Source organism: Myxine glutinosa, chromosome 11, assembly GCF_964187855.1.
Source record: "Myxine glutinosa chromosome 11, kmMyxGlut1.1, whole genome shotgun sequence".
Classification (NCBI taxonomy): Eukaryota; Metazoa; Chordata; class Myxini; order Myxiniformes; family Myxinidae; genus Myxine; species Myxine glutinosa.
Window position 1 is genome coordinate 64,719,651 of NC_136271.1, and position 14,464 is coordinate 64,734,114.

The 14,464-nt window shown below is 47.0% G+C and overlaps 1 protein-coding gene across 7 annotated transcripts in view; it reads left to right on the forward strand.

Moving 5' to 3' along the window:
- Window positions 1-14,464, forward strand: part of XPNPEP2 (X-prolyl aminopeptidase 2) — a 79,365-nt gene that overhangs the window by 16,621 nt on the left and 48,280 nt on the right. For all 7 annotated transcript variants that reach the window (XR_013624978.1, XR_013624977.1, XR_013624976.1 and 4 more), the window contains 4 exons: window positions 7,779-7,865; window positions 8,417-8,560; window positions 9,866-9,967; window positions 11,754-11,835. Coding sequence is in view for 3 of the 7 variants with exons in the window: in XM_068097125.2 (XP_067953226.2) it covers window positions 7,779-7,865; window positions 8,417-8,560; window positions 9,866-9,967; window positions 11,754-11,835 (415 nt within the window). In the remaining 4 variants the exon portion in view is untranslated. The remainder of the gene's footprint in view (window positions 1-7,778; window positions 7,866-8,416; window positions 8,561-9,865; window positions 9,968-11,753; window positions 11,836-14,464) is intronic.

Genomic DNA, 14,464 nt, shown 5'->3' on the forward strand with positions numbered 1-14,464 from the left:
ATAATAAAATAAAAACAGAAGAAGAAGAAGCAGACACAGTGAAACTTAGCTTATCTATGGCAGTCTTACTTAGAACCCTGGACAGAACAAACGAAAGACGGACTCACACGAATTGGGAATTTGCAGGCAGGAAGGATTGGAAGGAGGAATGGCTTGGCGGGGGAGGAAGGTTCAGCGGGGATTGGTCGGGCCGGAAGCGGATAGCCGCCGTGAATACCCGAGCTGGGATCGCCAAAACAGCCGCGGTTCCAATCTGCACGGCGAAGCCCCTCCGGTGCACCGTGCGCTCGCCAAAGCTGCTCCTTAGAACTCTCTTGCACTTGGCACTGACACTCAGCACTTGCCCTACTTGGCACTTCGCACTTCGCCGCTCTGACTCGCTTGCACTTGATCGTCGCACGTATCTCTGCATGTATCTCTTTGGACGTATATCTTAGGACGTATCTCTCTCAGGACGTTCCTCTCTTGCTTCGCCCTCGTGCGCACTTCTTTTTCCACGGCTTCCGCGCGCGCTCTTTATAACCCCGCGGGCAATCAAGCCGCCGGCCTCTAGAACACGCCCATCGGTGAGCTCGCCTCGGCCCTGATTGGTCGGCACGGCCCTCTGGCTCCGCCCTTGATGACGATGGGTGGGCACGCCCAGGATTCGGCAGCTCCTCCCCCTTCTTCTCCGAGCCGACCTCGTGGCGAATGGAGTCACGGAGGGAACAGTTGGCAATTGTTGGAAGAGGTATGTGAAGGGAATCTACTCTTATTTCACTTGATGCAATGGAGTATTTAAATTAATGGAAGACACGGCCTTACACTAATACACATAATAAGAATATAACTACCGAACCGGGATATATGGTGTCCTTCGTGTATGTTTTATGGAATTAACTACGGGAACGCCCTTTGACCTTTATACAACAACAAATGCAGGAAGGAGGGTGACATTTTACAACAATTCACTACACAACAATAAATTAAAAAAACATTCTCATATCCACAACACTGCACCCTCCTTCCCTTAGGCACGTCCCGGGCCTTTGAACTTTTACCTTAGTGTGGCACATAGGTGTAGTTCCCTCTACATTTAACCTGACCCTGAGTGCAACAGTTTTAAAACATAAATAAATATGTCCCGCTGCTCCATTGCACCCTGCCTAACAGATTCACGCCCACAGCTAACCGAATTGCGGAATGGTCTTCAAACTATACATTTACGGTGGGGGAGCATTATTTACAATGGCTCTACTTTTATTTACAATACTAACCCAGGACCTGTGATCGTTCTTTTGGGGGGGGGGGGGAGACAGTCTGCCCTGCATCGATGCACCAGGAAGCACCCAAAATCCACCAAAACACCCTCAAGCACCAATCGGTGCACAGTCATCACTGTTCAATAAAAAATAAAAACAACAAACCCTGGTGCTGGTCTTCCTCTTCATCTCCCTCTGCTGGCTATTGCTATTTTCCTGTTGTTGTCATCTTCTTTGCTGGCGGCCTATTTGCAATAAAATAAAATGCACCCAACGTGTCCATTTCTTTTATTTATGGCCCACAGGGGGCCGACTATGTATGGTTCACCTGTGGGGCATCGGTGCCCTGTGGCCAAGGTCCGCCAGCAAGATCTCGGGCCTTCATGGCCGGTTCCAGAAGAGGGGCCATGCCCCAACCCATGGGGTCCATAAGTGGTGCTCAGCCACAGACATGTGGTCCATAAGGTGGTGCATCGATGCAGACAGCTGGTTCCGGGAGTTTCGGGTGCACAATGGCGGCCTCCCGCATGCTCCCCTCGGTGCCCAGTGGCGCACAGTCCTCGTGTGGGAGACAAGGGGGGGAAAAAGACAGATGAGCGAGGGGTAAGGTCTCAAGAGTACACATCAATAAAGGCAATGCGAGGCGGTGCGTATGGAGATGGAGCGGAGAAAAGCTCGTCCCTACCGTACGTCACCCCCCCTGTCACCTACTCTCCCCTTGCCCTTACCCCATATTTACAACAATCTACACATTTACAAATTCGTCACTACTGTCACGTCTCCCCATATCTCTTCTACACCAAATTCGTCTTCACTCCCTCTACTTCAAAATTTGCCATCACCCAATTCATCATCAATCCTCATAAGGAGGGAGAGATGGAACACAAAGCACAATGTCACACCCACGTCATGATGCGTCTCACATTCCAAACATCTGCACCAAAAAAAAAAAAAAAAACCACCTGGCATGGTGTGGAGGTATGTCATCTCAGGTGAGTGGATGCAGATGGTGCGAGGAGATTCTTAATCCTAACTATCCTCTAAATGACATTAACACACTTTACACTACCCGGGGTCTTTCTCTGCCAAACCATTGGCCAACTAACTCTATGCGGTTTTAAGAACCAAATTCCCATTGACCAAACTGTGGTGCTTAATCAATTTGGGGTCTCACTCCCCCGATTCATCTCCCGGTGCCCTTGCACAATTTCCGGGCTGGGTCATGCAGCTCTCCCAGCAGGTCTACCCACCTGCACACCTCCACCACTGTAGTTGCCACCTGAGCTTACCTAGCTCCTCACCCTAACCTATCTAATTGGGGAAGGCCCCTCCTGGCTCTGTCACCCCTTGGTGCCCTCTGGCACTGGGCTACCCGGGTCCGTCCTCCGGGTCCTCGGGCCCCATCCACAACAACTCTACCGGATCCCAGAGCCCACCTGCGGCCTCACCTGGCCGACATCCTAACAGTGGCGGAGTGTCAACCAACTACACACACTAACAGGCTACACGCCCAGCCATTTCCACAACACTAATGCACCCATCCAAGTACCATTCTTCCACACGCACCACAGATGCCAATATCCAACCACAATTTACCTGTACCCTCTACCTAACTCTTACACTACCCTCCCCGGGTATTCGTGATGGGGGTCCATTCTTCCCCCATTCACACCTTCGCACCATCCACTCCACTCCACAGTTTCCATCATACTCACTCCACGACCATCCATTCCCATACTCCATATATTCCATACTCCATATATTCCACACAACCATTCTCCATACACCTGCAGTTGTACACCTGTGCAATCTCACCTGGTGCCACCTGCACCCTCCTTGGTCCCTGGACCATTTGGTCAACACAACGCACAATCACCTTCTCTCACTCATACACTGCTCCACACACCTGTTCAGTTGCACACCTGTGCAATCACACCTGTTCCTCACACATGGCATCATCTAATCTACCTGTTGCCCTGCTAACTTAGTGCTCCCCGTCTTCCCTTTAAACTAAGCACATACCACGTCATTATCATCCACACTAATCTACCTGCGTCCCCACTACAGGTATCATTGTCACTACCTAATCTTAACGTTACCTCAGGTCATCTTCTCTGGGTCCCTACACACTATATCCTAACCCTCCCGGGCTAGTTTTCACTGCCAAACCCCATAAGACTATTGCTCCTTTGCCCCCGGCTGTGAGAGATGGCAGAGTTGCCATCCCACCACATCGGGCATCTTTCACTATAAATTTTGCTCGTCCAAATTCAACAAATCAAAAATTTGCCAATCATCTGCCAATCATTCTACCAATCATCAAATTTTGTTTTTCTAATTTCGGGGCCAAAACACTATCCTCGTCACACGTCTACTCAATTGAGCCTCTCGGTGCGCCAATTCGTTTCCAAAGCTCTGCTTCGTAAAGCCGAGCAATGGATGCGGGTGGTTCGTTGCCAGCGGATGGGTCCGTCCGGCATTCGGTGCAGGGAAGGCGGTCTACTCGGCCCGAGATTCCACGCACCATCGGGGCATGGGACCGTCCGATGCCCCAATCTCGGCCGGCCGGAGCGCGGCAACCACAAGGGGTCGCTGTGTCGGCCCTTCCAACCGGACCGCCCGCTCCGCCTGGCGGAGCTCGGACGCGACTGTTCCGAGCGAGGCCCAGCGTGGATCGCGTACGGCGGTTCTTTCGAAACTGCCGTGGTTCGGATCCCCGCTGGTCCACGCGGCACGCGAAGCCCGGCATGTACCGGGGGCTCGCTCCGGCTAAACGTCGTCCTAACCGCTAACCCGGTTACCGTCGATGCTTCACCTGCATGCTCACACGCATACGCGACCCCTTTCACCCTCACCGAGCTCGGTGCTGCAACGCCGCCCGTACACCCTGCGTACTTCGTTATTGCACTCGTTCTTTCGCTCACAGACTTGGTCACACACCTGACCACCGCACACCATTGCACACGCTCGTCGTTCGCACACCTCACCAACACACCTTCGCGCCCCCTCCTCGGTCACCTCCTCTGTGACAACCACATGTGTGCTCTCACTTGCACACCCAATCACGTGCCTCACGACCAATTCCAGTGTGCATTCCCACACACGCTCTACCATTCCAGGTGTGCATCCTTCCATTCCAGGTGTACATCCTCTCTCACCTGCCACCACCAACTCACGCTCCGTGTCACTCACTACTTTTACCACCACACTCGGTCGCGCATTCACCCTTACTCTTGCCAGCGCACTCTGTACTCATGCACCCGTCCGTTACACACCTTTCTCGTGCATCCTCTTGCGCACTCTCTCCCGTTACACCCTCCGTAACACTCACCACAGGTGTGCACTCTTTCGTTACATCCCCTGTAACACTCCCCACTCCGCGCTTCCATGTGCTCCCTCGCACACGCGCTACGACCAACTCACTCTCGACAGCACACTCACTCCTCGGCGTGCACTTTTTCCTCACACACCCCAGAGTCAGACATTCTCGCACACCTCCTCCTTCGCACTCCGTACCTGTCGCACACTTCACCAACGGCCTCTCACGAACACGCGGATCCAAATCAACCCCCAAGCCGACTGAAGCTCCCCTCACATCATATACATTTCCGAATATATCGCCACTCACCTTGGCACCTCGTCTCCGCACCTCCTCTGCCACCTGCAAACTCTTTATTTGGTTAGCAAGCACACCATCATGATTCGAGCACAGACCTTGTACCAATTCCATTACTTCCTCCTTTATCTCTTTCTCAGCTTCCCTTAGTCTCTTCTTAATTTCAATCACCCCTTCTTCCACCTCCTCTAATTTTTCCTTTACCTCCTCCATCTCCCGGTGCGCCCCCTCTATCTCTTCCTCCAACTCCACTTCAACCGTTTCTATGTGCGTCCTCACCTCTCTGTCCTTCGTCTCCATTATCTCTGTCACCTCGTCCACCCTCATTGTCAGTCCCTCATGTACCATCTGACATTCCTTCTGTGTCGCTATTAATTCGTTCTTGATGTCTTTTTGTGTCGCTTTTAACCCCCCGATTATTGCAGTGTTCTTTTCCACTTGGTCCACGAGTTCCTTTTGTCCCACTGTCAGCTGTTCTACTCCCCTCGTCAGACCCTCTATTCCCCCCTGTAACCTAGCCGTATTATTCCTCACCTCTTTCTCCATACGCTTCTCACCTAACTTTACCTCCTCGCGTACCCCCGAGACCTCCTCGCTTACACCCCGTCGTATCTCCTCCCCCATCTCCTCCCTCTCTTTAGTAGATGCCGCCCTCATCTGTCCCAATTCATCCCTCTGAGCATCCAATTTACCTTCTAACCCGATTTTCACCTCCTCTATCTGGTTCCCCATCCGTTTGATTTCCCGGGCGGATTGCTCCCCTACTTCCCGCAATTTGTCGTCCATTGTATTTTCCAACCCCATTAACCCATTCTTCACCTCTTTTATCCAGTTGTCTAACCCTTCAAATTTATTGTCCAACCCCTTTAAATTATTGTCTAACCCCTTTAAATTATTGTCTAACCCCTCAAATTTACCCTAAAATTTCTTGTCTAAACCCTCAAATTTATTTCCCATATTGTTTAACCCGTCTCTTAATTGCTCACTAGTACCCCTTGCTTCGTCCCTCATTCTGTTTTCCATTTTCTCGCTATCAGCCCTCATTCCCACAAGTTTGTTTTCCAATCGTACATTATTAGCCGTCGCTTCGTCCCTCATTCGCTCACCCATTTTGTCCATAAGGGCCCCCATTTGTAGCAAAAAAAGGTTCGAATCCACCGGTGCTGCTATGGTCACGGGCGCCGCTAAATTTGGTGCCACTGCATTCACGTGCGCGAGGGCGCCATTTTGTGCACCTGACACCTCCTCAACCACCTCCTCATTGCTCTCCTCCATTTCTTCCCTGTGGTCCTGTTACCCCTAACCCCTCTTCTAGCTCACCCACCTGCATCCGATCGCCTTGACTAGCCATGGCGCGATTTCAAAGTTCGGGTTTTTCTAAAACAAAACAAATTTTGGCCACTCGTAATTTTGAGCGCGTTGAGCACGCTTCGGGTCCAATCTCGCTCCCGACACCAATTGTTACGGGACCGCGGCGAGGATGTTGTTTGCCGAGCGGATGGCCGCCGCGCCCGAACAGTTACCCCGACTAACCCGATTCCTGAACGTTGGCCGAATCGCGCCACAGATATTCAATGGGGAAAAGACTAAAGCGAAGGATGTGAAGAAGAAGAACACCAAAGCAAAAAGGTTGGAAATGCTACTAAATTTATTCCTACTATTTACACAATCAAAGAAACCAAGGAGAAGGAAGGATAATAAAATAAAAACATAAGAAGAAGAAGCGGACACAGTGAAACTTAGCTTATCTATGGCAGTCTTACTTAGAACCCTGGACAGAACAAACGAAAGACGGACTCACACGAATTGGGAATTTGCAGGCAGGAAGGATCGGAAGGAGGAATGGCTTGGCGGGGGAGGAAGGTTCAGCGGGGATCGGTCGGGCCGGAAGTGGATAGCCGCCGTCAATACCCGAGCTGGGATCGCCAAAACAGCCACGGTTACAATCTGCACGGCGAAGCCCCTCCGGTGCACCGTGCGCCTGCCAAAGCTGCTCCTTAGAACTCTCTTGCACTTGGCACTGCACACTCGGCACTTGCCCTACTTGACACTTCGCACTTCACCGCTCTGACTCGCTTGCACTTGATCGTCGCACGTATCTCTGCATGTATCTCTTTGGACGTATATCTTAGGACGTATCTCTCTCAGGACGTTCCTCTCTTGCTTCGCCCTCGTGCGCACTTCTTTTTCCACGGCTTCTGCGCGCGCTCTTTATAACCCCGCGGGCAATCAAGCCGCCGGCCTCTAGAACACGCCCATCGGTGAGCTCGCCTCAGCCCTGATTGGTCGGCACGGCCCTCTGGCTCCGCCCTTGATGACGATGGGCGGGCACGCCCAGGATTCGGCAGCTCCTCCCCCTTCTTCTCAGAGCCGACCTCGTGGCGAATGGAGTCGCGGAGGGAACAGTTGGCAATTGTTGGAAGGGGAATGTGAAGCGAATCTACTCTTATTTCACTTGGTGCAATGGAGTATTTAAATTAATGGAAGACACAGCCTTACACTAATACACATAATAAGGATATAACTACTGAACAGGGAGATATGGTGTCCTGCGTGTATGCTTTATGGAATTAACTACGGGAACGCCCTTTGACCTTTATACAACAACAAATGCAGGAAGGAGGGTGACATTTTACAACAATTCATTACACAACAATAAAAAAACAACATTCTCATATCCACAACAATATATAATATAATTGAATTGTAAGTATCTCGTTTTCATAACTTTTTGAACGACAGACATATTGTGACATAATAGTACAGAATCAAATTTTTTTTTTAATGTTTTGAGTTCAAACAATGAAATCATCATGAGGCCTTCAATGGCTGTTGTATTTCTAAAGATCTACTTTTTTTGAATAGGTACGAGTCGTTCCAAAGTTAAGTTCTGTTTTATAATGGGTCTCTTGTATTTTCAGGAGGAATTAGTGGAATGGTAAAATGGATCACTCAACAAATGGAGGATGGGGGAAGAGTTGGATTTGATCCATACTTGTTTTCTATCAGTAAGTGAAGATTTTATATAGAAATGCGTCACTTGTGATACTGTGATATTAGTTTATTAGCCCAATGTGCCTGAAGCGAAAAGCAGGGTTAAGAAATCGCTTCACTTTATCTGTCTGTCGTTCTGTCTACAGATGTCGATGTATGATCAAGGAAATACTTAATTTCATTTGAATTTTATATTTTGAACACTGGATAACACAAAAATCGGAACATAAATCGGAACACAAACCTGCTGTTTAGCAGTACTTCGGCTCTGAGTTTGGAAAATTGTATGGAATCTCATCGCGATTGCACAAGCTGTATGGCAGGCAAAATAAATTGAAAATTATTCCAAGCAGGAAACGTTGTTTTTAAGGATGTTATAAAGGACACAAGCAACAGGTGTGAATAACTAATTTACTTTGAGACTCGAGACTTTGCGGAGTAAGGTATTCTATGAAGTCTCGAGTTTGAAATATTATGCATAATGATTCCATCTATATGTTGTGTAATTCTTTCCGAACTCTTCTTCCACAAGTTCTCATCACTTTTCACTGTTCATTCTTCCAAGGTGGCATGCAGAAGTGGCAATCACAAATAGAGAGAATCAACATCACATTGAACCCCATCGAGACAAACCTTGTGGATATCATTTGGGGGACCGACCGGCCTGGTCTTTCGAACGATTCTATATACATTCTGCGTCTCGAACAAGGTGGGTGAGTAAAGCAGGGTTCTCAAGAAGGTCATCTAGTTTGTTTTTTGAGATTTTTGTATTTATTATTGAGGCTCGTGGAAGAGCTAGCGCAACAATGGAATGGAACAAAATGGAGAGGGGGAAACACCAACAGAAGAGTAGAAATGAGAGTGAAATCAATGGGAGGGGGAGAAGTACACATGGGGTTGAACAGGCCGCACACAAACTGAAAGACAGCAAGAAGAGGAAGGGGAAAGCTGGGATGAAACAGAAAAGGAACATCTCAACCGACAACTCGCAAATGAAAAGAGGCGATGGAGAGGGGAACAAAAAAGGGGGGAAAAAATACAACAACCTGATAAATGAGAGTCCTTGGGAATGGGGTAACGTGGGGTAGAAGAGTTCACGCATATCAATGAGGGATGACCTGAGGTAATGGTGATCATCTGTCTTGAAGCCCTGGAGGGAATAATGGGACTAAATAGACTGGGGATGTTGGTTCCATCGGTGAGGGAAAATAAATGGAGGAGAGCAGTGAGCCTGGATTTTGGAAGTTTCACAAAAAGTGGATTGCAGGCAGAATGTGTGCACCCTGCGGAAACCTGACAGTGACAGAGCCAAGAGAGAGCAGAGGGTGCAATATCAAATTGGAGGTGGCAGAATATAGAGAGGCCACCAACCTGCCTGCGATGCAAAACTACCAGGCCCAAGGTCTCGGCTTTGTCATGGGAGATCCCAAAGATTCTGGGGGCTTTCCACAGCATCAAGAAGGAAAAGATGTAAGGCAGCAGCGCCAGCCCAAAGGGAGAGTTAGATTATGGATTGCTAATCAGACAGAAATGTTATAGATGCAGGCAAAGTTATCCTTGTGCTACCTTTGCCATTAATTCTCTCAGGGACTTGATTTGGCCAGCCTATTTAGTCCATTGCAGGAAAAGGGCCTCCCTCAATATCATCAAATCTGTTCTATTCAATGCAGATTGAGGCAGTTGTACTTCAGTAAATACAGTATATAAATTTCCTCTCTCCGTCAGTTCATTGGTCTATCTCTGCTTCTGCAAGGGCCTTCTCTAGGTTGCCAGTTTTGTAAATCTTGTTGTCCACTGGTTGTCCTTTCTTCTTGCTATGTGTCTATTCCAGCTCCATTTTGGTATTACGATTGTGTCCAGAATGTCAAGCAATTTTGTTTTCAAGAACACTTCCGCGATATAAGTAATCATAGTAATCGTGCCATGTAGTTGTAGATACAAGATGCGTTCTTTTTTGAAAAGCACTATGCTACGGATCTTAAGCGGTATGCCGGTGCCTTCTTGTTCCATTTAGGACAGACGTGGAAGGAAAAGGTTTCTAACATTCGAGAACAAATGGCAAATAACTTTGACAAACCAACTGCTCTGCTGCTTTGCTCCTTGGATGACACCGCCTGTGAGTGCTTTCTGTAGAATATGTAGCAATGGATTTGTTCCACTGTGAAGTGATTGATGTTTAATAATGGTAAGAAACCTTTTGTTGTGCTTGCGCATGCAAATCGGCATGAGGGTTCTAAGGTTTTACACTTTCTGATTGCTGAATTGGGTGCTTTTGGTGAATCCTCTTGGTGAGTGATTCAGGATGAAGAAGATAATTTGCTATGATACCTCGTGGTATAGCTGATGTTCCATACCAAAAAAAGGCCACCCTGCGTGTCTGAAAATTGGCCTCCAACAGCATTATTAACACATTTGGATTGGAAACTCTTATTCATTGTCAAAATATAAGTGGATTGATATTTTGGCTCTGACATTGGCATATTTCCTATTTTTCTCGATGATCAGTCTCGGTTGTATGCCACAAGGCATGCCATCCGCTCGCTCCCCCTTCCTCCCCCCTCTCCTCCCCCACCCAAGTTTCGTTGTGGGAGCAAAAATCCAATGCGTTCCAGGGGAATTTGGTGGTGTGGGGCTCCCGCAGCTGTGAAGCTGCACCACTCACATTGGGAGCCCCCCAGCTGGTAATCTCACGGCCCGACTGTCGTCCTTCATGGACGTAAGCCTGGTCTGGTTAGCCAAGTGGGCAGTTCTGGTCAGTCTTTTTTAACACTGGCCATCACAGAGTGTGGTGTGAAGACTATGCATGAGCATGCATCAATGTGACACAGTTCACTGCAGGCACAGGCAGGCCACTTTCCAAGGGTCTTGACCTATGTCCTTGGCCCAGAGACCAAAGCACCTGTGTTTGGAAATTGCTGTATGCCATGCTTATGCAGAGCTCCGCAGTATATGGCATAGCGTGAGAGGAGTTTGTGGAGGAAACTGGGCCCATTGGCAGTCACTTCTCACCGAGGAAATAATTCCTCTAGAGTGGCTACTGCCTCTCGGTCTGGCCCACATTTTGCGCCATGATTCAGTGGGGGCACTTGGGCATGCTTTGCCTGAGTATAGGATTGAAAACCCTGCTTTATAAAGACATTTATTGGGAGATAATTAACAACATACCTGCATGTTGCTTCATAATTAGTGAACCTCTAATGAAATTCCAGATGGGATCAGATAGTTTGACATGGGATTTTAGCTTATGAATATTTTCAAGTGTTTGTTTGTGTGTCTGTACATTATTCTTTCATGGCTGAAGCATAGCACCTAGAGGCCCCAACTTTTGGGTATAGGTACTTCAGAATCTGGCCGAGTTTTTAAGGTACCATGCGTTTGCCTTGGCGTCCGTTTTGAGGCCACCATAGGCTGCTCAAGTGTATATTGGGACGCGGTGTCAGACAGAGCTCCGTTGACCCGCACTCCCACAGGCTAAAGGTAACCACCATGAGGCCAATAACTTCATAGCTTTTAAATGGCAAATATATCCCGAAACCACCCACCGCCAGGAAAAGCTCACCCAGCTGGGCAGTGGTGGGTATCCCCTACCCACCCCCACCCCCTTCCTCCCCATGGGAAGCGCCGCGTAGCCCCTGCTAGTGTAAGTTAATTTTGAAATTTCATTGGGATAGGAATAACTCAAAAAAAGAAACAATCTCAACCCTCACTTTGCATCGTATTGTATATTGCAGAAACTTCAAAAATCTTTAATACTTGCCAAGGGGTTGTAATTTATTATCACATGCTTAATGACACCAATTCATTGCAAACCAAATGAACAGAAAAATCCTAATTTGAGAAAATGGTTTAGATTGTTGAAAATCGTTAAACTTGTACACCTGTTTATGTCTGTCTATTTTCAGGGTTGCTTAACCTTCGGTGTGACGACATCCCCTTCAGCCCGTTCTTTTTTGCATACACCTTGTTAACACTGGATGAAATCATGTAAGTTGAACTAAAAGAGACAGATAGCAAGGTTAAAATGATTGCAGGTTTTGTTTAGTTAGACTTATTGTAACTTTTGTAGCAACGCTTCTCTGAAAACTTTTGAATTTTTGATGCTCCTGAAAAGGTTTGGTTTACAAAATTAACAGTAGCAGGTTATCTACATATACAATGTACAAAGGGTGAGGGAGAGAGTGGAAAAGGTGAGAAAAATATCTTCTTCTTTTATAGTTTTTAGGGAGTAGAAAAGAAGAAGAAGAAAATATAGTTCAGAAAAATCAAGGGAAGGAGCAATAATAGAGGATGAAGTAGATGAAAGTGGATCATGTGGATGAAAGGGACATAGGTTGTCAGATGATTATGAGTAAGGGGGGTGAAGGGAAGAGAGATGTATGGGACAACACCTGGGGGGAATCTTGGAAAGATAAAAAATTCCACTACTTTTGCACAAATAATATATAAATGTTCCTGAAACAATTGTTTGAAAAAGAAATCTATCTTACGATAATTCACCAAATGTCTGTCCGTCTGTCTGTCTGTCTTTCTGTCTGTTCGAAGGTACCGTAAAAACTGCTGAACCGATTGCAAATATATTTTGGGTGGATAATCCTGGGATCTCCAGGAGTAAAATAAGCTATTTAGTTTTCCCAATTTCAGCTTTAGTCTCCAGCATTCTCAGGTTTGGACTGACGCATAACATTCGCGTTCGCATAACGTTCATTGTTCTCATTGTGACGATGTTGCTTTCCCGGGTGCCGCTCGATTGGTGCAGCCGTTTGTGCGGCACCCGGGAAAGCAACATGTCTCCATCGATCTTGCCAAGGCCGTAACAGCTATCGGCTCAAAATCCTTTTAACTGTTGATTTGGTACAGTTACACGTATTGGAAATTTGGTACACGTATCGGGAGTACATACGACATAGCGATTGTGAACACGATTATCGATCACGATTCACGATCACGATCATCACGATCATCACGATCATAGTGTATCGATCACAATTTGAAACACGATGGAATAATATTTACCGATATGAACAGTGATGTGGCTTTTATTGGAGTCATCATGAGGAAAGATACTGTTTAGATTTTGATGATTTGCGTGTGATATGATTCAACGGATGTTTATATGAATCGTTTAAAATAAAAAAACCCTTCGATTTCTGATATTTTGCCTTTTCATTTGGGCCTCCCAATTGAAGTCCCGCCCATAGGGCGGGTGCCGTTGCTAGTAACTATAAATGTCCATCTATCTGTGTGTGTGTACCTTTACACTCCTACACCTCTGGATGGATTTGGACAAAATTCGTCACAGAGGTAAAACATTGTACCCACCAGGTTTAAGTGGGGTTCGCGGCTCCTTCGGCCACCAAGAAACCCCCGGGAACCCCTGGGAAAAATGATGAGGTATACCATTACTTCCTTGCTGTTGCACAGTTGATTTGAATAGTGCCACTTTTGGTGAAGTTGAGCACTACCGGAAGGATTGAATTTCCCCAGACAACTGCCTGATTGTCAACTTCTGTGGTTATTCTCACCACCACCATTGCTAGCTTTTCCTGTCACTGGGAATGGGTACTTAAAAGATTTTCCGGAAGATCCACAATAACCATAATGTACATTCCTGTTTACCAATTCAAGACTCCCACATGTTAGAATCTCACCATATGTTCATCTATGGAATAATGACACCTTCCATAACACTTTGGTAGGTAGCACATTGTCAATTAAACACTCTTCATTGCAAAATAGTTGATAATATTGTATTTTCTCCTGGATCCTGCATCCTGGAAAGTGTAAGAAATGAAGGACTTTCGACACAGCAATGAAAGTACCATGATGTGAACAAGCATTTTTATAATAAATAAATATTCAATAGCTTGAGAAAGCAAAATAGATTTTTATTTCGAGAAGAAAAAAAGGTTTAAATTGGTTGAAACTTGGCCAGATGGAAGCCAAACAGTTCAATCTTGGTTTCATCAGACCACAGAATCTTGTTTCTCACAGTCGGAGAGTCCTTTATGTGCTTTTTTGCAATCTCCAAGCGGGCTTTCATGTGGCTTTCACTGAGGAGAGGCTTCCGTCTGGCCACTCTGCCATAAATCCCAGATCGGTGGAGTGTTGCAGTGATGGTTGTCCTTCTGGAAGTTTCTCCCATCTCCACACAGGATCTCTGGAGCTCAGCCAGAGTGACCATCGGGTTCTTGGTCACCTCTATTACCAAGGCCCTTCTCCCCCGATTGCTCCGTTTGGCCGGGCGGCCAGCTCTAGGAAGAGTCCTGGTTGTTCCAAACTCCTTCCATTTAAGAATTATGGAGGCCACTGTGCTCTTGGGAACCTTCAATGCAGCAGAAATCTTTTTGTAGGCTTCCCCAAATCTGTGCCTCGACACAGTCCTGTCTCTGAGCTCTGCAGGCAGTTCCTTCGACCTCATGGCTTGGTTTTTGCTCCGATATGCATTGTCAGCTGTGAGACCTTAAATATAGACAGGTGTGTGCCTTTCTAAATCATGTCCATTCAATTGAATTTACCACAGGTGGACTCCAATCAAGGTGTAGAAACATCTCAAAGATGATCAAGAGAAATGGGAGGCACCTGAGCTAAATTTCAAGTGTCATAGCAAAGGGTA